Source organism: Babylonia areolata, chromosome 12 (assembly GCF_041734735.1).
Source record: "Babylonia areolata isolate BAREFJ2019XMU chromosome 12, ASM4173473v1, whole genome shotgun sequence".
NCBI lineage: Eukaryota > Metazoa > Mollusca > Gastropoda > Neogastropoda > Buccinidae > Babylonia > Babylonia areolata.
In genome coordinates, this window is record NC_134887.1 from 14,150,135 (window position 1) to 14,176,254 (window position 26,120).

General features: G+C 43.3%; 1 protein-coding gene across 1 annotated transcript in view; it reads left to right on the plus strand.

The window, feature by feature from the left end:
• LOC143288075 (acyl-CoA dehydrogenase family member 11-like) overlaps window positions 1–25,791 on the plus strand; it is a 41,083-nt gene extending 15,292 nt beyond the window's left edge. Inside the window, exons 7-13 of the mRNA XM_076596349.1 lie at window positions 1,542–1,636; window positions 5,812–5,911; window positions 10,909–11,049; window positions 13,200–13,292; window positions 13,961–14,228; window positions 20,578–20,644; window positions 25,176–25,791. Coding sequence (XP_076452464.1) covers window positions 1,542–1,636; window positions 5,812–5,911; window positions 10,909–11,049; window positions 13,200–13,292; window positions 13,961–14,228; window positions 20,578–20,644; window positions 25,176–25,299 — 888 coding nt within the window. The 3' untranslated portion in view covers window positions 25,300–25,791. The remainder of the gene's footprint in view (window positions 1–1,541; window positions 1,637–5,811; window positions 5,912–10,908; window positions 11,050–13,199; window positions 13,293–13,960; window positions 14,229–20,577; window positions 20,645–25,175) is intronic.
• Window positions 25,792–26,120: the final 329 nt, after the last annotated feature.

Sequence of the window (26,120 nt, forward strand, 5' to 3'; positions counted from 1 at the left end):
TACAGATTGTTGAAATTCTCATGCCCTTCCATTTCAGTCAACCAAGCTGCATTGCACGTCTTCCTACACCTGGCTGTGTTCTTGTTTCAGTAACCCATAAAATGCTGACATGGATAGCGGGATCTTGAACGTGTGTGTTGATCTTCTGCGTGGGTATACATATGAAGGGGAGTTCAGGCATGAGCAGGTATGCACATATGTTGACCTGAGGGATCGGAAGAATCTCCTGCTGGTGCATCCCGAAACCGGGGATCAAAGTATTTGTTTGTATTTGTATTTCTTTTTATCACAACAGATTTCTCTGTGTGAAATTCGGGCTGCTCTCCCCAGAGAGATGCATCGCTACACTACCGCGCCACCCATTTTTTTGTATTTTTTCCTGCGTGCAGTTTTATTTGTTTTGTTTTTTATCGTTTTTCTTATCGAAGTGGATTTTTCTACAGAATTTTGCCACGAACAACCCTTTTGTTGCCATGGGTTCTTTTACATGCGCTAAGTGCATGCTAGCACACGGGACCTCGGTTTATTGTCTCATCCGAATGACTAGCGTCCAGACCACCACTCAAGGTCTAGTGGAGGGAGAGAAAATATCGGTGGCTGAGCCGTGATTCGAACCAGCGCACCTCAGATTCTCTCGCTTCCTAGGCGGACGCGTTCTCTAGGCCATCACTCCACAACTTGGAGCAACTTGGGCAAGAATCCATTGCTCTATCCATTTTGCCCCTGCATTGACGGGCGCAATAGCCGAGTGGTTAAAGCATTGGACTTTCAATCTGAGGGTCCCGGGTTCGAATCTCGGTAATGGCGCCTGGTGGGTAAAGGGTGGAGATTTTTCCGATCTCCCAGGTCAACATATGTGCAGACCTGCTAGTGCCTGAACCCCCTTCGTGTGTATATGCAAGCAGAAGATCAAATACGCATGTTAAAGAACCTGTAATCCATGTCAGCGTTCGGTGGGTTATGGAAACAAGAACATACCCAGCATGCACGCCCCCGAAAGTGGAGTATGGCTGCCTACATGGCGGGGTAAAAACGGTCATACACGTAAAAGCCCACTCGTGTACATACGAGTGAACGTGGGAGTTGCAGCCCACGAACGCAGAAGAAGAAGAAGAAGAAGGCCCCTGCATCCGCCACATTTCTGCATTTCCTTGTGGCAAAAGGAATGAAAACAGAGAGAACGAAATGTTAGAAAGAATGAACATTTATCAATAACATTTTTCAAAATAATACATGTTTAAAATCTTCTTCTTCGATCATGGGCTGCATCTCCCATGGTCACTTGTATGTACACGCAGGTGGGCTTTTACGTGTATGACAGTTTTTACCCCGCAATGTAGGCAGCCATACTCCGTTTTCGGGGGATGTTCAAAATGATCCCTGTTATTTGCAGCACACAAATCCAGTCGATAAAGCCACTGTCTTCAGTACATTTCTGCACAGTCAGGGAGAGACCTCTTCATCACCCTGAAAAAGTAAAGTGAAAGTGAAGGAAATCACTACAATTCCAGATTTTGGGGGGACACCTTTTATCTCTGTAGGTGTCGGAGGAAGGGCGGGGAGTGGCGGCCATCTCCAACATGCTGACCTTGACCCGACTGCACAACTCTGTGTCCGCCAGCTCTGCCATGCGCAGGTACAGCCGTCACTGTGTGTGTCTTGTCACTGTAGGTAAAATAAGAAGGTATAGTGGTCACTCTGTGTTGTCATGTCACTGAAGATGATTTAAAAAAGGCTTCATATTCTACTGCGGTCAGTTTTTTTGTTTTTTTTTAATAGTTTTCAGTAGCTCAAGGAGGCATCGCTGTGTTCGAACAAATCCATATACGCTACACCACATCTGTCAAGCAGATGCCTGACCAGCAGCTAACCCAACGCGCTTAGTCAGGCCTTGAGAAAAAAAAAAAGTGAATAAATAATAGATAAGCGTACATAAATAAGTAAATAAATAAATAAATAATAATTATAATATAAAAAATATAATAATAATAATAATAATAATAAAGATAAAAAATAAAATAAATAAAAAAGACAACAGTGATGATAAATAAGCAAATAAATGTAAAACATGAAGTCACACATTCACACATACACCCACACATGCATAACAGATGTGCACCAAACATGCAGTTTCACAGTTGTGGGAGCAACAGGATATTGGAACGTGCGCGTGTATATATATATCTTTGTATATATGTGTGTGGGGTTGGAGGTGGGGGATATGGGCACATGTGTGTGTGCTTGTACAAGTAAATATTCATCTGTGTGTGTGTGTGTGTGTGTGTGTGTGTGTGCCGTGGAAGCTGCGATACGTAGCCTAGAAATGAGTGTGTGGAGGAGGGGGGTAGAGGAGGTGCAGGGTAATGTGTGCGTGTGTGTGTGTGTGTGTTGGGGCTCATGTATGTTTATGTGTATTTGACTGTGCTTTCATATCTACTGCGGTCATTTACCTTAAGTACCTGTTATTATGATTTATTGTAAAGTATTTACTCATTTGTTTTATTTGGTCACTGTGTGAATTCTGTCTTTTTGGTAGATAGGACATAAGAATGAGCCTGTGTAGGGAGCCATCTCAGGGCGTGATAGCCCTGATTTCAAACATGTAACATGCAAAAGTCTTTTCTTGCCACTGGACCCAAACTTCTGAGGCTGAGCACGTGGGGTTGCTCAGGGCAGTGGCTTTTCCACTGTAATGTCTGTTCTACTCAGGTTACATTGTGTTTCATGATAACACAATACATTCTCTTCCTCAGTTCCTGAGAGACAAGGAGAAAGGTTGCAGAATGGTTAAGGTGCTCAACTTCCAGTACAGAGACTTCGTGAGGGTCTGAGCTTTCTCCCATGTTTGACTGGAAAGCCAAACCAAACTGTACGTTAAGTCATTTGGATGAGATAATAAAATGAAGTCACATGTCTAGCATGCGCTTGGCGCGCTGAAGAATAATCCATGGCAACCAGAGTGTTGTCCTCTGGCAAAATTCTGAAGAAGAAATCCACTCTGATAGATGAACTCAAGGCCTGACAAGGTGTGTTGGGTTATGCTGCTGTCAGGCATCTGCCAAGCAGATGTGGTGTAGCGTGTATGAATCTATCCAAAGGCTGTGACGCTTCCTTGAGAAACGGAAACAGAAACTCCTATATCTGAGAGACAACCATGATGATGTGTCTTGTCACTGAAGAAAAAAAAAGTCCCTCACTTCATGCCCACTTCATGACAAATTTAAATGGTTTTTTCTTGTTTTTAAGGAATATGTATGTAGACTGAATTGGTAATTTTTTAACATGATTAAAATTGACTGTTTGACATTATTTTGGTTTCTCTTTGTCTGGTTTCAGGAAATGATGAATAATCAGTCCTGATTTCAGTTGTTGATTTTAGGAATTACAACATTGTACATGTGAAAGAAGCCAATGCAGAAAAAGTGCCCATGGGGAAATTGTGCAGAAAAATACACAGATAATCAAATATACACAGTGGGGAAAAAAAAGGACTGTCATTGGTCCTTTGTGGTCATGCACTCTCCCTTGAGAGAGCAGTCATAATCTGACACAGAGGTAGCAGGATAAGATGTTAAGAGAGGAATTGTATGATAGTCAGTTGTGTCCAACTATGACCATCAGAACTGCAGAGGCAACTGATGTCCCGGCTAGCTGGGTCAGACTTTGATTAAAGTGGAGAGTGTTTTGCACAAGTTACATCCCCATTCTCTCAGCCATGCAGTGGGCTTCAGGACATTTGGCAGGACAACTAGCCCCCAAGGCTGCAGCATGGAGAGCCAGTGCCTGCCTGCCTCTTTTTTTTTTTAAAAAAGAGAAAAAAAAAAATGTAAATGAACTCCCATTGCTGTTGAGAAACCATTGATCACACAGGTCTCACACTGCTGTTGGCCCAAACTGTAAGCTTACATATTCTCTGATATGAGCCGTGTTGAGAGAGAATAATTACAGTAACAACTCAACACAAACCAGAGCAGAAAGTGTGACAGAGTGTGTGGCAAAATCAGCTGCAGGAGAGAAGGTGGTTGAAAGCATCAGGTGACAGGGTAGGTATGGGTAATTGTGAACAGCGTGTAATCGCGAACGATTTGTATACCGCCCCAATTCGAAGCATTCTTAACTATTGCATTTCACAGTGTAACGTCTGCTTTGACCTTTTTCTAATATCTTAATGAATATCCATTTCAAAGAACCAGTCAAGCATCAGCTATTTCTGGCTATTTCCACGCTATTTCTTCTCTTCGCGCACCACTGCCGACCAAGATTACAAACACACTCTCAAAATCCTAAAATCAAGGGAAGCAAGTTGTAGTACTTGAACTTCGACACAGTTTAAAATAGTTTTATTTGATTGGATATGTTGTATGCGCGTCACCAGTTAATAATATGTTGTGTCTAATGAGTTAGTATCAGTATCAGTAGCTCAAGGAGGCGTCACTGCGTTCGGACAAATCCATGTACGCAACACCACATCTGCCAAGCAGATGCCTGACTAGCAACGTAACCCAATGCGCTTAGTCTGGCCTTGAGAGAAATAAATAAATAAATAAAATTAAACAAAAAAAAAAAAAAAAAAAAAAAAAAAAAAAAATTAGGTTAAAGAGCTGCTTCTGTTTTAATCGTCCACATGTACCCAAAGCTGTTGTTCGCAATTAGACTTGCCCATTCGCATTTACCCTCAGGCACTCCTGTTGTTTCAAACGTCGACAAGAAGTTGAAAAGAAGGAGCAGACGAACTTGGAGAAAGCCTTGAAAAACAAAAGAACTACGTTTGACTATCGCATAACATGTAGTCTTTATAGTACACACGTTGAGCTAGTCGCTTCGACTGGATCGTTCGCAATTACCCATACCTGCCCAATATCTTTCTTCAGCCAGTGCTTTGAAAGAGTGAGCTGAGAAGGTTTGCCACACTTACTAGTCATTAGGATGAGACAATAAACTTAGGTCTCATGTGCAGACCACACTTGGCACACTGAAAAAGAACCCACTGCAACAATAGTGTTGTCCTCTGGAAAAAAATATGTTGAAAAAATTCACTCTCTGGTACACGGCCTGACTAGCGCGTTGGATTATGCTGCTGGTCAGGTATGACACCTGGCAGATATGGTGTATTGTATTGCATTTATCATTTTCGTCACAACAGATTTCTCTGTGTGAAATTCGGGCTGCTCTCCCCAGGGAGAGAGTGTTGCTACACTGAGAGCGCCACTCTCTTTTTTTCTTTTTTTTCCTGCGTGCAGTTTTTTTTTCCTATCGAAGTGGATTTTGCTACAGAATTTTGCCAGGGACAACCCTTTTGTTGCCGTGGGTTCTTTTACGTGCGCTAAGTGCAAACTGCACACTGGACCTCGGTTTATCGTCTCATCCGAATGACTAGGGTCCAGACCACCACTCAAGGTCTAGTGGAGGGGAGAAAACATTGGCAAATGTACCGTGATTCGAACCAGTGCGCTCAGATTCTCTCTCTTCCTAGGCGGACACGTTACCTCTAGGCCATCACTCCATGGATTCATCCATCTATGGATTCGAGTAATTTTAACAGAAGGCAGTGACACCCTCTTGGAAAAAAAAAAAAAAAGAAACTGAAGCCTCTGTGAGTATCAGTATCAGTAGCTCAAGGAGGCGTCACTGCGTTCGGACAAATCCATATACGCTACACCACATCTGCCAAGCAGATGTCTGACCAGCAGCATAACCCAACACACTTAGTCAGGCCTTGAGATATATATATAAAAAAAAAAAAAAAAGGATCAGCTAAAAGTTGATGAACGTTAATCGCTAGGCCTACTCCTGTTTTTCTCTCTGTGACAGAATGGTGAATTTGGCCAGAGACTACAGCACTCGGCGCCAGGCGTTTGGCTCTGTGTTGAAAGACTACCCTCTGCACGTGCAGACCTTGGCTCGTATGGAGGTAGGGCGCCGCTGTATTCAGTTTTTTGGTTGTGGTGATTGATTTTCTTTTCTTTAATTTCGTTGTATTCTATTTTTTTGTTTTGTTTGATTTTGTTTCATTTTACTTTTTTTTTTTTTTTTAAATTCTAGTTACTATATTATTTCATTTATTTTTTTGTTATTTTTTACTTTATTTATTTTATTTTAATTATTAATATTTATTTATTTATTTTTTAAATTTTTTTTCCTCAAGGCCTGAGTAAGCGCATTGGGTTACACTGCTGGTCAGGCATCTGCTTGGCAGATGTGGTGTAGCGTATATGGATTTGACCGAACGCAGTGACGCCTACTGATACTGATACTGATACTGATCTAAATATATATATATATATATTTGTTGTTGTTGATTATTTTATTTTATATTACTATATGTCATGCTGCACATGAAAACCCTACTAAAGTCGAATCTATCATTTTTCACATTTAGGTCTTTCCAGAAAGTAAAAATCATAGATTAGCATACGAAAAACAGAATGAATCTATATATCATAGTTTATAGTTTTTTCAAAGGTGGTGTGCCCAAAAAGAACAAAATGGAGAAATTGGCTCATGAAAAAAACGTATTTGGATGATTTTAACTTTAGAACAAGAATTAACTTGAACATGTATATGGTGTCAAAAGACTTAGAATTAAGTAAACTATGAATTTATGTATGGAAAAAAAAAAGCACAGGAAAGTTTATATTTTCTTTCTGTACTCAAATAAAGTCAAGAATGGCGAGTGGAGGAGTGATGTCAAGCCACAAGAGAGCAGATCGAGTCAACAGCGACAGTGAATGTTCAAATTAGGGACAAAGGACTGCATTTGTCCTTGAACAAAAAAAAATATTTCCTGTAATGCTGATGAATCTGTTGAAACTCGGCTTTAGATCCCAGATCAAATTCAATAAGGAACTGCAGTCATGAAGTGTATTGCCACATCACTGGCTGATGTGATATCAGAAAAGCCTGGAGTTAGATGCTCTGAACAGTACCAACAGCACATGCACCCGAAAACATTAAAAATGCAACAGTTTCAGGCAGTTTTATGCTAAAATACTTACCAACAGAAAAGATAAAACTTTAAAGATGCGAAATTTGTTGGAAAAAAAAATCTTGATTTTCATTATTTTGACCCTTGTGAGGTGTTTTTGTACGTAGCTAAGTATAGCTAAACTGAGGTACATCTGGAATGACCGGAACATTGCACTCGGCTCAAAGATCAGACTGATGCGTACCCTGGTGACATCATTACTCTTGTATGCATGTGAATCGTGGACCTTAACAGCTGAAATAGAAAAGAGAATACATTCCACTGAGATGAGATGCTTTCAAAGACTCCTGGGCATCTCCTACAAAGATCATATCACGAACGAAGAAGTTCGAAACAGAATCAGACAAGTCATTGGGCCCTACGAAGACCTGTTGACCTTGGTCAAGAGACGCAAGCTCAAATGGTATGGCCATGTCATGAGATCATCAGGGCTTGCCAAGACATTCCTGCAGGGCACAGTGCAAGGGGTGAGAAGGAGAGGCAGACAGAGGAAGAGATGGGAGGACAGCATCCCAGAATGGACGGGCTTGAGGTTGAGCGATACAGTCAGGGGTCAGAAAACCGAGAGGATTGGAGGATGCTGGTTGCCAGGTCTCCTGTGGCGCCCCAACGGTCCACAAGACTACGGGATAGGTGAAGGTGAAGGTGAAGAATAGCTGGCTGCAGCTTTAGCAGGTTTTCGCGTGCTGCATCACAGTTTTTACATTTCATTGAAAAAACAAGTTGCATATTAGCTGTCTGATCAGAAGGAATGTATCAGATGGTATGTATAAAAAGAAGCAAACAACTTGTAGTGAAGTGACATACCTGTCTGATCCGAAAAAACAACAACACAGTATCAAGTGGGATGGAAAAGAAATCATCAAGTGGGATAAATAAAAACAAACAAACAAACAAAAAAACAACAACACCCCCCCCCCCCCCCAAACATCTGGTTATAAAGTGTCATACCCAATCAAATCAGAAAAAAAATCAAAAGGGATTAAAAAATTAAAAAATAAAAAGAGGCAGTAAGTGGGATAAAAAAACAAACAAACAAACAAACAGAAACAAACAGAAAACAAATTTGTTGTAGTAATTTGTTGTCATATCCAGTCAAAAAAAAAAAAAAAAAAAAAAGGAGGGATTTAAACAAAAAGGTATCAAGTGGGATAAATAAAAACAAACAAAACAACAATCAAAAAACATACTTCTTGTAATAAAGTGGCTTAACTAGACAGATCAGAAGATAAGAATCAAGCTGAATTAAAATAATAAAAAGTGGCATCAAGTGGAATAAACAAACAAAAAGCAAACAAACAAACAAACTTGTAATAGTGAAGTGGCATACCAAGTGAAATCAGGAAAAAAGAATCGTAAGGGAATTAAAAACCACACAATAACAACAACAACAAAAAACCAAAAAAACCCAGTAACTTGTAGTGAAGTGATAACTCATTTTTGACTCACTTGTGTAAACAAAGTGAGTCTATGTTTTAACCTGGTGTTCGGTTGTCTGTGTGTGTGTGTGTCTGTGTGTGTGCGTGTGTGTCCGTGGTAAACTTTAACATTGACATTTTCTCTGCAAATACTTTGTCAGTTGACACCAAATTAGGCATAAAAATAGGAAAAATTCAGTTCTTTCCAGTCATCTTGTTTAAAACAATATTGCACCTCTGGGATGGGCACAAAAAAATTAAAAAAAGAAGCCTAATTATATGCAAACTGCATTTACTGTTATATTTATATTTTTTGTATTCTCTAAACTTGGCACTTTGATCTGATATTCTGACACAACAACAAGAGCAGTCATTATTATCATTTTTTGTTCAAACAGGAACTTATTTTGCTAAGCATGGAAGTTTTATTTATTTGGAAACGTTTTGGTGCAGATAGTAAAAAAGGGAAATTAATCTGTAATTAATGCTAGGGGACTTAATTTGCTTTAAACATTACGTTTTGAAATTATACTCAATACATAAAAAGCTTGTGTGTTTTACTCTCAGTGTACAGGGCTTTCACTATGTTCAATGCCCAAGTGGTCTTTTTCGGAAAATACTAAAATCAATACGATGAGTGGACTTTACAGATCTACTGGCTGAGCCCTGAAGGTCATGGGCAAAAATCAGTTGCGTACACATATTTATACACATTCAAAGCGCGTGCTCATATTCTTCGCGAACGCGAACGATGCCATTTTGTTTCAAGTTGTTGACCTACCCGTTCAATCCTATATTCAATGGACAATACACGATGATGGAAAGTTGGAGAAGGAGACCATTAAATATTTATTCAGAGAAAGATTTGTGAATGCCTCATCACTTACTGGATTATGCCCCAGACTGCCATAAAAATATCCACAGAATCAGTCAGAATTCACAGTTAAAAATTGTCACTGCGAATACCGCAATTGATTTATCGCCCTTTAAAAAAGTATGTTCAAATATTAGATTTTAGAACGTCAGTTAAGAAGCCACGATAGTCTAATGGGTAAGACAGTTTCTTCTCACCTGAACACGCGGGGTTTGAATCTGGTTAGGACTTTTTTTTTTCTTTTTCTTTTTTTAACCCGAAGCTTTATAATAACAAATATAGAACACATTTTAACGATTATATACATATATTTTTTGAAGTGTATCACAAATGAGTCTTGAAGGCCTTGCCTCTCTTGTCTTTATATGGTGTGAGTGTGTGTGTGTGTGTGTGTGAAAGATGTTGATGTATAATGTTTATATGCCCCCAGGGGGGTATATGAAATAAACTTCTTGCTTTGTATATATTTTATTGATAGCAAAATTCTCTGTATAGAAATGTAGAATCAACAAAGTAGAACAAACATGACAAATGTTCCTAAAAGACCTCGAACAGGCATATGAAGTAGACAAGTATATGTTTAACATAACTTTGGAATATAACAAATTTGTGGAAAAAAATGAGCACTTTATAAATGTTTAGTACAAGATGAAGCCATACAATGCTACCTTGGTATTACGTTATTGAATATGTATTGTTCTGCTGTTTTGGATTTTTCAGTATATTAGAACTTAATGATTGGTGCAATAGCCGAGTGGTTAAAGCATTGGACTTTCAATCTGAGGGTCCCGGGTTCGAATCACGGTGACGACGCCTGGTGGGTAAAGGGTGGAGATTTTTACGATCTCCCAGGTCAACATATGTGCAGACCTGCCAGTGCCTGAACCCCCTTCGTGTGTATACGCAAGCAGATCAAATACGCACGTTAAAGATCCTGAATCCGTGTCAGCATTTGGTGGGTTATGGAAACAAGAACGAACCCAGTATGCACAGCCCCGAAAATGGAGTATGGCTGCCTACATGGCGGGGTAAAAACGGTCATACACGTAAAAAGCCCACTCGCGTATATATGAGTGAACGTGGGAGTTGCAGCCCACGAACGCAGAAGAAGAAGAAGAAGAACTTATTATGTGTTTACCCTATACCTTCTAATGCTCAAAATATACAGATTTTGTATCGGTGCACCTTTGCCTGAATGAAAAATGTTGGGGAAAAACAACAACCAAAAAAACCCCCAAACTTCTTGCCTCGTGACACACCTGTCTGACTGGAACACCTGACTGACTCGCTGCCAGCCTGCCTGTCATCATTCTCAGACTGCGCACAGGCCACTGCCAGCTCCCCTCCCGTCTCTACAAACAGACAATTTCCCCAACGCAGATCAGTGTCCATGTGTAATCGCTCCTCAAACTCCAGCCCATGTCCTGCGAGAGACTGCCGTCTACACAAAGAGCTGAGGCGTCAGATCTGGCCCAGTCCCTGCAGAACCCCAGAGCAAGTTGTTGTGGGGAACGGTGACAAGAGCTCCAACGGACTGTGGACTTCGTAACTTACTGTAGACTGACCGTCTGAATATGGCCTGGGAACAATGAAGAAGAATAAGAAGAAGAAGCTGCCTGTCTGTGTTGCAGGTGGAGGCCCGGGGAGCCTCTCTGCTGTCGCTGGAAGCGGCTCGCCTGCTGGGGAGGGAGGAGGTGGGGGAGGCCACGGAGACCGAGACCCTGCTGCTGAGGCTGTTGGTGCCTGTGATGAAGCTGTACACTGCCAAACAGGTGTGTGTGTGGGGGAGGGGGTGGGGGGTGTGGGGGGGCGGTTGGTGTGGGGGAAAGGGGGGGATGTGGGAGTGGGGGGGGGGGGTAGGGCTGTGTGTGTGTGGTGTGTGTTGTGTGTGTGTGTGTCTCTGTATGTGTGTGTGTGGTGTGTGTGTGTCTGTGTGTATTCTGTGTCTCTGTATGTGTGTGTGTGTGTGTGTGTGTGTGTGAGGGTGGGGTTGGTGTGGGGGAAAGGTGGGAATGTGGAGTAAGGGGATGGGGTAGGTGTGTGTGAGGGGGGGTAAGGGGGGAAGGGGTGTGGTGTGGTGGTGTAATGTGGTGTGGTGTAGTGTGGTTTGGTGTTGTGTGTGTGATGGGAGGTTGTATTGTATGTGTGGGGGTTTCGGGGATGGGGGTGAGGGGCTGCGGGTGTTGTGTGTGTGTGTGTGTGTAGAGGGGGGTGGGGTGGTGTTGTGGTATGTGTGTGTGTGATGTGGTGTGGTGTGTTGTGGTGAGGTGTGTGTATGAATGTGTGTGGGGGGGGTGGGGAGTTAGGGGGGATGTGTGTTTGTGTGTTATACTGTGTGTGTGTGTGTGTGTAGTGGTATGTACGTATGTGTGTGTATGTTTTGTGTGTGTGTGTGTGTGTGTTTGTGTGTGTGAGTGTGTGTTTTGGTGGGGTTATGTGATGTGTGTATGTTTTGGCAATGTAGGTAAATTGTTTGTGTGTGTGTGTGTGTGTGTGTGTGTGTGTGTGCATACACATGTTTGTGTATGTGTGTTGATCATATCCAAGGATGAATTTCTTTGGAGTGAGTTGAAGGAATTTGTCATTAAGGTGGGCTTTTGAAAAAGGAAAGGAATGTAGTTATTGCTGCATGCTTTCACATTTTATGCAGTAGAACACTTGTTTATGCACAAATCACATGGAAACATTGTTGAAACCCATACATTATGAAACATCCTTCAAGCTTGTCTGCAATGCTGCTCTTTACAGTCAGTTGAAAACTGCTTTGGCTAGGTGAAGCAATTTTCCTGAAATCACTCAGAAATATTCTTTGAAAATATGTGAGGTCCTTCTCTAGTGTTTCTGAGAATTGTATTACTTTCAGTAATCATAACAAGGCATAAAAAAGGGGCAAAGAATTAGACATAAAAAAGATGATGGTTGTTCATATTTTGAATTTGCACCTTTGCTTCGCTGTAGAAGCCCCAGTGACTTGGAACTCACTGCCGTCATGTCTGCGTAACACTTCTAATTGAATTTGTAATAAATCTGGAGACATGTTTGTTTTGCTAAGCTTTTCCCTTGAAAGCTGTTTTACAGACTGTGTATGAGTGTGTGTGTGTGTGTGTGTGTGTGTGTGTGTGTGTGGATGGCTGTTTATGAGTGCATGTGTTTGTGCATGATTTGTGTGAGTGGAGTGTGTACAGTGCATTGAGGTATGCAATCATTATCATTATTAATAATTGATGAATAAATTTAATTGTTTTTATTGATGAATAAATTTCATTGCACATTCATGGTTTACATCTCTGTTATGCCAATGTTCTGAGGCAAGGTTAGAAGTCATGATAAGTCGTTGGAGTCAGATTTGAGTGGAAGAAAAGTGCCTTGTATTCAGTTTGATCAGCAAGACACCTGTCGTGTTACTACTAATCAACTTTCTTGTTTAAGATGAAAATGGGAAAGCTTGAGAGAAGCAATCTGAGTACCAGTAAAAAAAAAAAAGTGTAAAAAAGTATATACATTAAAATTCATTCTACTCCAGGTACAAGTTAACTCGTACCATGATAATTTGCCCTGGGGACCAGGTGTGAGTGTTCTAGTACCAACATACTATTCTAATTTTGTTTATTCTTGTTTGGCACAGTTAGCACTCTAAACTTAATCGTTTACGGATTCCGTAATGACCGATTTTGTATGACCAATCAAATCAACAATTTTCCATCAATGTTCACCCTTTTAGTGAGCCGCCCTGGGTTTTTTTTTTGTTTTTTTTTTTTTTTACTGAAGTGGTCTGATGTAGCACTGGCCCCGGGGAGTTGTAGCAGGCATGTAGCTGTGGGGCAGAATGAGTTAATATCGAACTGACAACAAACTACATGTTTTCCGTGTTGCATACAAACAAAAATGCAGAGTCTCACGTTTGAAGTGTGGTTTGTTTCAGGCAGTGGCAGTGGCATCGGAAGGTCTGGAATGCTTCGGAGGTCAAGGTTACATTGAAGACACGGGTCTGCCCTCCATCTTGAGAGATGCTCAGGTGAGTGAATGTTGAACTGAGAGGTAATTAACTGTGGTTTGCAGGTGTACGTGTCTGTCCCCTGAGATCTGTGTTTCGGTGGAGAGTGATGTAAGATTATCACACAGGTTTTGTGTACCCTTCCATGAATTGACCATTTTCAGTTTCTCAAGGAGGTGTCACTGCATTTGGACAAATCCTATCCATCCAATACACCGCATCTGCTTGGCAGATGCCTGACCAGCAACATAAGCCAACATTCTTAGTCAGGTCTTTAGTGCAAACACTTGTATTTGTGTTCCTATCAGAGTGGATTTGTTCGACAGAATTTTGCCAGAGGAAAACACTTACGTTGTCATGGGTTCTTTTCCAGTGCATCAAGTGCATGCTGCGCTGCACATGGGATCTTGGTTTGTCATCGCATCCAAATGATGACTAGATGCTCAGCTTGATGAAATTCTTTTTTTCCTAACGGGAAAATCAAGCTGAGCATCAGGTCATTCAGATGAGGTAATAAACTGAGGTTCCGTGTGTAGCACACACTTCGCACACTGAAAAAAGAACCCATGGCAACATAGCAGGTGTGGTGTATGATATATTGCTTTGTCCAAATGCAAGTGACACTTTCCTTGGGAAACTGGAACCGAATCTGAAAGCTGTCAAATCTACTTGTTGGTGCATAACTGCAGGTGCTGACAATCTGGGAAGGCACGACCAACGTCCTGTCACTGGATGTGCTGCGAGCGCTCGCCAAATCCAAGGGGGCTGTACTCCATGCCTTCAACGCCGAGGTCAATAGCCGACTGCAAGCGGCCGCCGGTATCACAGAGCTCCGACAGGCCTCCGACAAAGTGAGGAAGGGTGCAGAGAGTATCGTGGGATTCGCGGCCAGCCACACGTCCCAGCTGGAGGTTGCTGCGCGAGACTTCGCCTTCAGCATAGCTCGTGTTGCCGTTGGTGCGTCAACACTTCTTTGCTTTAACTCTTTCACCTCTTTAGGCGACAATTGTTGAGTAGACAGTGCACCGCCATAGGCGACTTTTGTCGACATCAAGGGGTAATGTTGATAAAACCATTTTTCACACTGTAACAAAGCTTTTCAGTTGCGGCCAGTCTCCCGTCAATAGAACAGTGACTAACCTTTGCCCCCTGAGCGAGTTTGAAGTGAACAAGTCCATTGTGTTGTTTTGACATGAACCAAAGCCTGTGACTGAGAGCATCGTTTCTAAGATATCTGGTGCTTGGGAGTGTTTTTCACACAGACACTTGGTGGTGAAAGAGTTAAACAAATCATCATTCAGACGACGGGCGCCATAGCCGAATGGTTAAAGCGTTGGACTTTCGATCTGAGGGTCACGGGTTCGAATCACGGTGACGGCGCATGGTGGGTAAAGGGTGGAGATTTTTACGATCTCCCAGGTCAACATATGTGCAGACCTGCCAGTGCCTGAACCCCCTTCGTGTGTATACGCAAGCGTAAGATCAAATACGCACGTTAAAGATCCTGTAATCCATGTCAGCGTTCGGTGGGTTATGGAAACAAGAACATACCCAGCATGCACACCCCCGAAAGCGGAGTATGGCTGCCTACATGGCGGGGTAAAAACGGTCATACACGTAAAAAGCCCACTCGCGTATATACGAGTGAACGTGGGAGTTGAAGCCCACGAACGCAGAAGAAGAAGAAGAAGATCATTCAGACAGCATTATACACGTACACATTAACAGCAGAGTAACAACAAGCTAACAGCTGATATCATGTTCAAGCACGTAATGGATCATTTACTTTCGTTTAGTTTGACATCTCACAGTAATGTTGAAATGAATCTGTTCCAGTTGCATATAAATGACGGTTATTGTAGTTAGCGTTTCCTTCTTTGAGCATATCCTTAAATATCCTTAAAGACATGACAGTCAGTATGAACATGATCATTGTCAGACTCACTGTTAACAACATATGATGAAAAAAGGAAAGAAGCATATAAGAACGAAGAACACAAATGGAGAGTGGATCACATTGTTGATGATAGATTATGATTAAATAGAGCAACAGAACAGGAAATATGGGAATATTACAACCACTTCTTTTGGGCGGGGATTGATAGTGATTAAAAAAAAAAAAAATTTTTAAATACCCTGAACCTGTCATCTGGAATAACAATCTCTACCAAATCTATCATGCTGAAACATAATTTCAGTTTGAAATCTGGTCTCAAAACACACATACTGTATGTACAAACCTGCTTTCATGGGTGTTTAGATGTTCGCTTGTGGTGTGGTATGGTGGTGTGTGTGTCTGTGTGTGTGTGTACTTTTTCATTGACGCATTCCATTTGTATAGATGTTGGCATGTGGTGTGGTGGTGGTGTGTCCATCGAGATCGATGATGACCATCGTTGTCATCCAGATGGGGGATGGGGGGAGGGTGGTGGTGGGGTGGGGGGAAGGATGCTCATGAATCTATCTGTGAGTGCGCAGATGGCTGAATAGTCCAATCTGCGCACGAAATGTTCGCTGACAGTTGGGGCAGACAAAGACAGGCATGTCATTGTCAGGGAGCTTGTTTGCCCGTGACTTTCTGGCCTGCCTCTTCTCAACAGCTGCAGCAGTCCTGTTGGCCTCGCACAACCTGGCGCCTTTGTGCACAGCAGCGCGCCATTTGTCACGGTCCACTGCAGATTCCTCCCAGGAGTCAGGGTTGATATCAAACGCTTTCAGAGAGACTTTCAGAGTATCTCTGAAGCGCTTCTTCTGACCTCCGTGTGATCTCTTCCCTTGTTGCAGCTCGCCATAGAAGAGCCTTTTGGGCAGCCGATGGTCTGGCATGCGCGCCACGTGTCCAGCCCAGCGAAGCTGGGACTGCATCAGGATGGTGAAGATGCTGGGAAGGGTGGCTTTTGCGAGCACCTCTGTGTCTGGGGTCTTGTCTTGCCACTTGATGTTCAGTAGCTTCCTTAGGCATGTCGTGTGGAAGTGGTTCAGCTTCTTGGCATGTCGTTGGTACACTGTCCAAGTTTCGCAGGCGTACAGTAGTGTGGGGAGAACTACTGCTCTGTAGACCTTTAGCTTGGTCTCAAGACTAATGCCTCTTCTGTTCCAGACATTTGCATTGAGTCTACCAAAAGTTGCGCTTGCTCTTGCAATCCTGACGTTCACTTCATCGTCGATGGTCGCATTTCGTGACAGTGTGCTGCCAAGGTATGTGAACCGCTCCACCGCACTGAGTCTCTGACCGTTGACTGTGATGTTGGGCTCAACGTAGGGTTTCCCTGGGGCTGGCTGATGGAGAACTTCAGTTTTCCTCGTGCTGATGGTAAGGCCAAAGTTCCTGCTGGCAGTGGCAGACTTGTCGACGCTGAGTTGCATGTCAGCTTCAGATCCAGCGTTGAGGGCACAATCATCAGCAAACAAAAAGTCTCTGATGATGTCTGTCATGACCTTCGTTTTTGCTTGAAGCCTTCTGAGGTTAAACAGCTTGCCATCTGTTCGGTACTTTAGGCCGATTCCAACATCGCCATCTCTGAAGGCATCAGTAAGCATTGCAGAGAACATGAGGCTGAACAGCGTTGGAGCCAGGACGCAGCCTTGCTTGACACCATTTGTGACAGCAAAAGGAGCAGATGTTTCACCACTGTCCTGGACTCGAGCCTGCATGCCTTCATGGAATTGGCTGACCAAGGAAATAAATTTCCGAGGGCATCCGTACTTGGCCATGATCTTCCACAGTCCCTCTCTACTCACGGTGTCGAAGGCCTTAGTGAGGTCGACATAGGTGGAGAACAGATCAGCATTTTGCTCCTGACATTTCTCTTGCAGCTGCCTTGCAGCAAACACCATGTCAGTGGTTCCGCGCTCTTTCCGGAATCCACATTGGCTCTCAGGCAAATGACCTTGGTCAAGGTGTGCTGTGAGGCGGTTAAGTAGGATCCTGGCAAGTATCTTGCCTGCGATGGAGAGCAAGGAAATGCCCCGATGGTTATCACAGGCTTGCCGGTTCCCCTTTCGCTTGTACAAGTGAATGATAGATGCATCTTTGAAATCCTGGGGGATCGTCTCTTCTTTCCACATGAGTGAGTACAGCTGATGAAGCTTCTCAGTCAGCACAGTGCCTCCATCCTTGTAGACCTCTGCTGGTATGGAGTCTGAGCCAGGTGCTTTGCCACTGGATAGCAGACGGATTGCTTTCTGGGTCTCAAGAAGTGTTGGCGGATCGTCCAGTGCTTCGTTGGTGGGGACTTGTGGGAGACGGTCTATGGCTTCATCATTTATGGAGGAAGGGCGATTTAAGACACTGTTGAAGTGCTCAGCCCACCGTTCGAGAATGTTCTCCTTCTCGGTGATCAAGGTATTCCCATCTGCACTGAGGAGGGGGGATGATCCTGAGGATGTGGGGCCGTAGACTTCTTTTAAGGCATCATAGAACCTCTTCATATCGTGCCTGTCAGCATATCCCTGGATCTCATCAGCTTTGTCACTCAGCCACTTATCCTGCATCTGGCGTAACTTTTGCTGTACAGTCCTGCGGATGGCATTGTATGCATCCTTTTTTGATGTGGACTTTGGGTTGCTCAGGTGGGCTTGATGCAGACGGCGTTTCTCATCCAGAAGCTGCTTGATTTCATCACAGTTTTCATCAAACCAGTCTTTGTGCTTTCTGGTCATGGGTCCAAGGGTCTCTGAAGCTGTACTATAGATCAGCTCACGCAGGGTCCTCCAGTCAGACTCCACATTCTGGTTGTCCAGAGAGGCGGATTCCAGACGATCTTCCAGCAGCTCCACAAAGGACTGTTTGATGGTGTTGCTTTTCAGCTTAGCGATGTTGAGCCGTTTTGGAGCCTTCTGGCCTTGGGGGCGTCTCTTGGGTTGGATTCGAATATTCAGCTTCGAGACTACAAGGCGATGGTCTGTCCAACACTCGGCGCCGCACATGGTCTTTGTTACACGTACGTCTTGCCTATCCCTTTTCCTGACGATGACATAATCGATGAGATGCCAATGCTTTGAGCGAGGGTGCATCCATGACGTCCTGTTACGGGTAGGGAGGCAGAAAACTGTGTTGGTTATCAGCAGTTCGTGCTCTGCACAGGTCTGAAGCAAAAGCAATCCATTTGGGTTGCAGTGGCCCACACCGTGCTTTCCAATCACTCCATCCCAGGAGATGTAGTCAGAGCCAACTCTAGCATTGAAGTCCCCAAGAATGATGAGCTTGTCTGCTTTAGGGATGGCAGCAATGACAGAGTGAAGGTCCTCGTAGAACTTCGCCTTCACTTCATCCGGGTTGGTCATGGTTGGGGCGTAGGCACTGACAATGGTGAGGTGCTTCTGGCCAGATGCCAGTGGGAGTTTCATGGTCATAAGCCTATCGTTGACTCCCTTTGGGATTCCAGCTAGCTTGCTGACAAGTGCTGTTTTTACTGCAAAACCAACGCCAGCCTCACGTCGCTCTTTGCTTCCTCGTCCACTCCAGAAGAAGGTGTAACCAGATCCCCGTTCACAGAGCTCGCCTTCGCCTGCAAGCCGAGTCTCACTCAAGGCTGCGATGTCGATGTTGTATCTGGCGAGTTCGGATGCAACTAGTGCTGTTCTCCTTTGGGGTCTGTCTGCGTTATCTCTGTCCAGGAGAGTCCTTATGTTCCAAGCACCAATGGTGAGAGGAACGATCCTTGTTTTTTTCTTTTCTTTCTCTTTGTTTCGACCGCTGATGTAGGGTCCCCGCCAGCCGCGGTATGCTGGCCAGGGTGATATGGAGCAGGCAATTTTTAGGGCACCTTTTCTAGCCCCTTCCTCATGCCAGGGAGGTGAGCAGTGCATTCCTAAAGAGGGCTGCTCAGACGCTCAGACGGCTGCCGAGCTCCATCGCTGCTCCTGTCGACGAAGAACGACCCTATGGCCTGAGCCGCCTGCGTGCAGGTCTGCGGCTGCGACTGCCAGTGTACCCACACCTGTCGTTTCGTCGCTCGCCTGTCGCCACAGGACTTGGGGGTGATGAAATGATGAAGGATGAAAGGTCATTTTGGATGACTGATGACTTGCGCGATGAGTTTGTTTAAAGTGAAGAGGAGTTGCGCAACGTCGACCTCACTCTCTCGTCCGGGTCCACCAATTTCCAGTGGCAAGACTAAGTCGAGACGACTGGAGGATGAGCACGGATGCAGTGGATGACCAAGATATCCTTTCGGTGTCTCATCTTGCTCTCTGCACTCCACAGTGCGTTGCTGTAACCGCCTTCCTCTCCGTTGAACCGGTAGGTTTCTTCCGCAGATTCTGCCGGATCCAGACTTCGCATGCATGGGTAGACACACCCCGGGGGCCAACTGCGTGTGGCATGTACACAGCACAGTGGAGCTAGATGGCCGTCGGTGGCTCTCCTGAGCCGACGCCCTTTTATGGATCTCCATAAGGGTGTCTAGCCACCCGCCTCACCAGTCCCAGAAGGGAGCGGTGGAAGTGCCGGTTTAGTCGTCGGCAACCCGACCCTGAACAGGTTGTACTGGATTACAGGTTACCAGTAGCAGATCTAATGACCTGACCTGACAGGTGTGTACGTGTGGTGTAGTATGGTGGTGTGTGTGTCTGTGTGTGTGTGTACTTTTTCATTGACGCATTCCATTTGTATAGATGTTGACGTGTGGCGTGGTGTGGTGGTATGTGTGTCTGTGTGTGTGTGTGTGTGTGTGTACTTTTTCATTGACGCATTCCATTTGTATAGATGTTGACGTGTGGTGTAGTATGGTGGTGTGTGTGTCTGTGTGTGTGTACCTTTTCATTAACATGTTTCGTTTGTATAAATGTTGACGTGTGGTGTAGTATGGTGGTGTGTGTGTCTGTGTGTGTGTGTACTTTTTCATTGATGCATTTCGTTTGTATAGATATTGACGTGTGGTGTGGTATGGTGGTGTATGTGTCTGTGTGTGTGTACTTTTTCATTAACATGTTTCGTTTGTATAGATGTTGACGTGTGGTGTAGTATGGTGGTGTGTGTGTCTGTGTGTGTGTACTTTTTCATTAACATGTTCCGTTTGTATAGATGTTGGCGTGTAGTGTGGTATGGTGGTGTGTGCGTCTGTGTGTGTGTACTTTTTCATTAACATGTTCCGTTTGTATAGATGTTGGCGTGTGGTGTGGTATGGTGGTGTATGTGTCTGAGTGTGTGTACTTTTTCATTGAAGCATTCTGTTTGTATAGATGTTGGCGTGTGGTGTGTGACATATTCTATAATATTCTGTTCTGACTGTTCTGTTCTGTTTAGTTCTGTTCTATTCTGTGTTTGGCAGAACATGAACGATATTTCTTTCTCCGTCTCCAGGGGCTCTGTTGATCGACCATGCTGCCAGCAGTGTGGGAACGGAACAGGATGTTTATGCTGCTCTCAGGTGTGTGTGTGTGTGTGTGTGTGTGTGTGCATGCTGTGTTTGTATGTGTGTGTGTGTATGTTTGTGTGTGTGTGTGTGTGTGTGTGTGTGTACGCGTGCTGTGGGTGTATATGTGTGTGTGTGTTTGTGTGCTTGCTTGTGTTCATGTGTGTGTGTGTGTGTGTGCGTGCTTGCTTGATTGCTTGTGTTGATGTGTGTGTTTTTGTGTGTATGTGTGCGTGCTGTGGGTGTATATATGTGTGTGTGTATGCTTGTTTGTGTTGATGTGTGTGTGTGTGTGTGTATGTGTGTGTGTGTTTGCTTGTGTTCAAATGTGTGTGTGTATGTGTGCGTGCTGTGGGTGTATATGTGTGTGTATGTGTGTGTGTGCTTGCTTGTGTTCGTGTGTGTGTGTGTGTGTGTGTGTGTGCTTGCTTACTTGTGTTCGTGTGTGTGTGTGTGTGTGTGTGCATGCGCATGTTTGTGTGTATTTCTGTGTGTTCATGTGTATGCGTGTGTGTATTTGTAGGTATTCGAGAGAGTGAGAGAGTGTGTGTGGGTGATGGGGGGATGGGGAGTTGGGGAGGAGGAAGGGGGGGTGCCTTTGTTTATGCCACAGCCAGTACCCATGATTGCACTCATCAAGACAGTAGTGACAAAATCATCACAGTCTTCACTGCGTTTAAGACATTATTAGCATATCTGGAATAATAGTAGACGAGAAGAATCTGGATAAGGGTACTAGGGTCACAGGGGAATTTTGAAAGTGAGGTGGGAGGGGGGTAGGGAGAGAGGGTGACAGACATTGAAAAAACACAAAACAGTTTCAGTTTCTCAAGGAGGGGTCACTGATTCAGGACAAATCCTCATACTCTACACCACATCTGCAAGGCAGATGCCCAGGGATCAGGTTCGACATCGGTCATCGGTCATTGACGCATTTAATTTTGAAATGACCTATTGTTTTTCAAGTTGCCAGGTCACATGACTTATTGATTTTATGACCAGTCGGTCAACCAAAGTAACCATCTCTCTCTCTCTCTCTTTCTCTCTCTCTCTCTCTCTTTAACGATCGCGATCGCTTTGTCGTCTGCTCCTACAGGAAATGACTATAAACTGGTTTATTAAAATACGGATCCGTGACGAAACGAAATCCGAAACGAATCTTTATCGCTGCCTTTCGCGAGCTTCGGCGAGAAGAATTGGCGTTCCCACTTTTGCATTAAGATGCCCTCGGTGCATGGAAGGCTGCAAAACCAAGGGTTGTCCTTGCGTCATCTTCCCGCAAGGCATAATCGCCTGACAGCAGTAAATGAGCCAGTCGTATATGTTTTCTAGCCAACGCAGAAGACCAGAACATTGCATTTTCTTGTCAGAAATCAATGACATTCTTAACTTCTTTTTTTTCTAGTCAATGAATGACCAGAATGGCCAATGTATTACATTTTCCTTTCATTTGTGCATTATTAAAGTTTGAAAAAGCCCGGGACGGGTGATATTTGACCTATTGATTTTCAAAATGACCTATTGATTTTATGTTCTTCTGGTCATATGACTTATTGTCTATTGAACCCAGCCTGATCTCTGGATGCCTGACAGCAGCATAATCCAGTGTGCTGGTCAGGCCCAGAGTGCATGCATATATATTTGTGTACTTATCAGAGTGGATTTCTTCGACAGAATTTTGCCAGAGGACAACATTTTTGTTGCCGTGGGTTCTTTTTCACTGTGGAAAGTGTGTGCTGCCCACAGGACCATGGTTTATCTTTTTATTCGAATGATTAAATCCTCAGTTTGATCTTCCAGTCAAATTTGGGAGAAGGGAGAGAGTGGGAATTGAACTCAGGCCCTCCTGGTCACTGTATTGACAGATTAGCATCTTCACCATTCCAGATTAGCATCTTCACCATTCTAGATTAGCATCTTCACCATTCCAGATTAGCATCTTCACCATTCTAGATTAGCATCTCCACCATTCTAGATTAGCATCTTCACCATTCTAGATTAGCATCTCCACCATTCTAGATTAACATCTTCACCATTCTAGATTAGCATCTTCACCATTCTAGATTAACATCTTCACCATTCTAGATTAGCATCTTCACCATTCTAGATTAGCATCTTCACCATTCTAGATTAGCATCTTCACCATTCTAGATTAACATCTCCACCATTCTAGATTAACATCTTCACCATTCTAGATTAGCATCTTCACCATTCTAGATTAGCATCTTCACCATTCTAGATTAGCATCTTCACCATTCTGGATTAACATCTTCACCATTCTAGATTAGCATCTTTACCATTCTAGATTAGCATCTTCACCATTCTGGATTAGCATCTTCACCATTCCAGATTAACATCTTCACCATTCCAGATTAGCATCTTCACCATTCTAGATTAGCATCTTCACCATTCTAGATTAGCATCTACACCATTCTAGATTAACATCTTCACCATTCTAGATTAGCATCTTCACCATTCTAGATTAGCATCTTCACCATTCTAGATTAGCATCTTTACCATTCTAGATTAACATCTTCACCATTCTAGATTAGCATCTACACCATTCTAGATTAACATCTTTACCATTCTAGATTAGCATCTACACCATTCCAGATTAGCATCTTCACCATTCTAGATTAGCATCTTCACCATTCTAGATTAGCATCCTCACCATTCTAGATTAGCATCTACACCATTCTAGATTAACATCTTCACCATTCTAGATTAGCATCTTCACCATTCTAGATTAACATCTTCACCATTCTAGATTAGCATCTTCACCATTCTAGATTAACATCTTCACCATTCTAGATTAGCATCTACACCATTCTAGATTAACATCTTTACCATTCTAGATTAACATCTTCACCATTCTAGATTAGCATCTTCACCATTCTAGATTAACATCTTCACCATTCTAGATTAGCATCTTCACCATTCTAGATTAACATCTTCACCATTCTAGATTAACATCTTCACCATTCTAGATTAGCATCTTCACCATTCTAGATTAACATCTTTACCATTCTAGATTAGCATCTACACCATTCTAGAATAACATCTTCACCATTCTAGATTAGCATTTTCACCATTCTAGAATAACATCTTCACCATTCTAGATTAGCATCTACACCATTCTAGATTAACATCTTTACCATTCTAGATTAGCATCTTCACCATTCTAGATTAGCATCTTCACCATTCTAGATTAGCATCTCCACCATTCTAGATTAGCATCTTCACCATTCTAGATTAGCATCTTCACCATTCTAGATTAGCATCTTCACCATTCTAGATTAACATCTTCACCATTCTAGATTAGCATCTTCACCATTCTGCCTACTTCCTCCTAAGAAGCAAACAAACAAAATACAACATGAATTGACAATCATACACCGACACAAAGACAGCAGACATATGGAGAGATATGTACATGTATATATGTATACATATTTCTTCTTTTTCTTCTGCGTTCCTGGGCTTCAACCCCCACGTTCACTCGTATGTACACGAGTGGGCTTTTGCGTGCATGATCGTTTTTACCCCATCCATGTAGGCAGCCATACTCCGCTTTTGGGCGTATGCATGCTGGGTATGTTCTTGTTTCTATAAACCACCGAACGCTGACATGGATTGCAGGATCTTTAATGTGCGTATTTATCATCCGCTTGCGTATACACACGAAGGGGGTTCAGGCACTAGCAGGTCTGTACATATGTTGACCTGGGAGATCGGAAAAATCTCCACCCTTTACCCACCAGGCGCCATCACCGAGATTCGAACCCGGGACCCCCAGATTGAAACTCCAACGTTTTAACCACTCGGCTATAAGTGCATGGAACTTGTTACTATTTTATCAATGGTATTCCTATCACAGAATAAGTAGAGGGAGAATCGACCAGGCCTTTGACTTCTGATCCAGTAGGTATATTCACTAGTGTTCTTGGGAAAAGCTTCATACCTGGATTTTCCTCACTCCACCCAGGTGTGAACGGGTACCTGACGTCGTTTGGGGAAGGTTGAAATGGCGGAGAGGATTGGGTCCTGCCTTCCTGTGCTGTGCCCTGGACACAGTGGATATGATGGATCCACTGCCCCAATGGCCGTAAAAGGCTATGGGATGTTTAATTCAACCCAAATCATCCCATGTTCTTTCTGGATTCATTTTGACTTGTGTGGGAGCAAGGTGGCAGAACGGTTAAGATGCGTGTTTGACAAAACAGTGTCTATAAAAATCATGGTCTGAATTATTGTCTCTCCCATCCTCTGGAAGATCAATCTGAGCATCTACTCATTCAGATGAGGGCATAAATCGACGTCCCATATGCAGCATGCACTTGGCGCACTGAAAAAGAACCCATGGCAACGAAAGGGTTCTCTGTCAAAATTGTGTCGAGGAAATCCACTTTGTTAGGTAAACAAATATACATGTATGCACTCAAGGCCTGACATGGCGCTTTAGGTTATGCTGCAGGTCGGTTGGGCGTCTGCCCAGTAGATGTAGTGAAGTGTATATATGGAAAAAAAAAGAAACTTTGACGTGCAGGTGGTGCGACAAAGACCTGACCCCTGTCCTAACGATGGAGGCAGACAAGGCCTACAGCCTAGACGCCATGACCGCGGATCGTTGTCTGGTGTTTGACGGCTATCTGCACCCTGACCGGCTGTGAAGGACTGGTCTTCTCTTCCTCACTCACAGTGAGAATAATTCTGCATTGAACGTATATGAAAAACAACCCGAGTAATGACGATGTTATAAATGTGCTCTCCAGCAACAGCCAAACTGTGATTAAGGGTGTTGCTGAAATCATTGTGAAAGTGGTGACTGTTGAAACATATATAACTGAACAGCTGTTGAATTTAAGATGATCTTTTTATGGACTAAGTGTGTCCGTGTGTGTGTTTTGTATGTATGTATGTATGTATGTATGTTTCTCTGTGTGTGTGTGTGTGCGTGAGAGAGAGAGAGAGAGAGTGAGATTTATTATGAAAAAAAAAGTTTTATTTGTTTTCAATTGTTAGTGAAAATGTCACCATCCCACCTTGTCTTAAGGGCTTTAAGGCTGAAAGGACATTAAAAACATGTTGATGTAAGTGTCAGTGTCAGTGTGATGATAATTCTTCTTCTCCTGTGTTTGTAGAATATAACTCCATGTCATCGCACATATGTCACATATGCATGACACACCATTCACAAGTATATGTGCACACACTTAACCACACAAGCACATAAGGCTCAACTTATATCAGAGACTGACTTCAGCTTACAGTTGGGCCAACAGCAAAGTGAGAGTTGTATGATCAATTGTTTCTGTCACTGCAATGGAAATTAATTTACAGCAAAGTCTTTTTTGAAGGACAATGACTTTCAAACTAGGAAGAAAGATTACATTGGTTCTTTGTAGCTGCAGCCTTTGGGGCTGATTGGCCGTCAGGTACAATGAACACCAGCTGTCCTAAAACCCTCTTGGCTGAGAGAGTGGGGATGTAA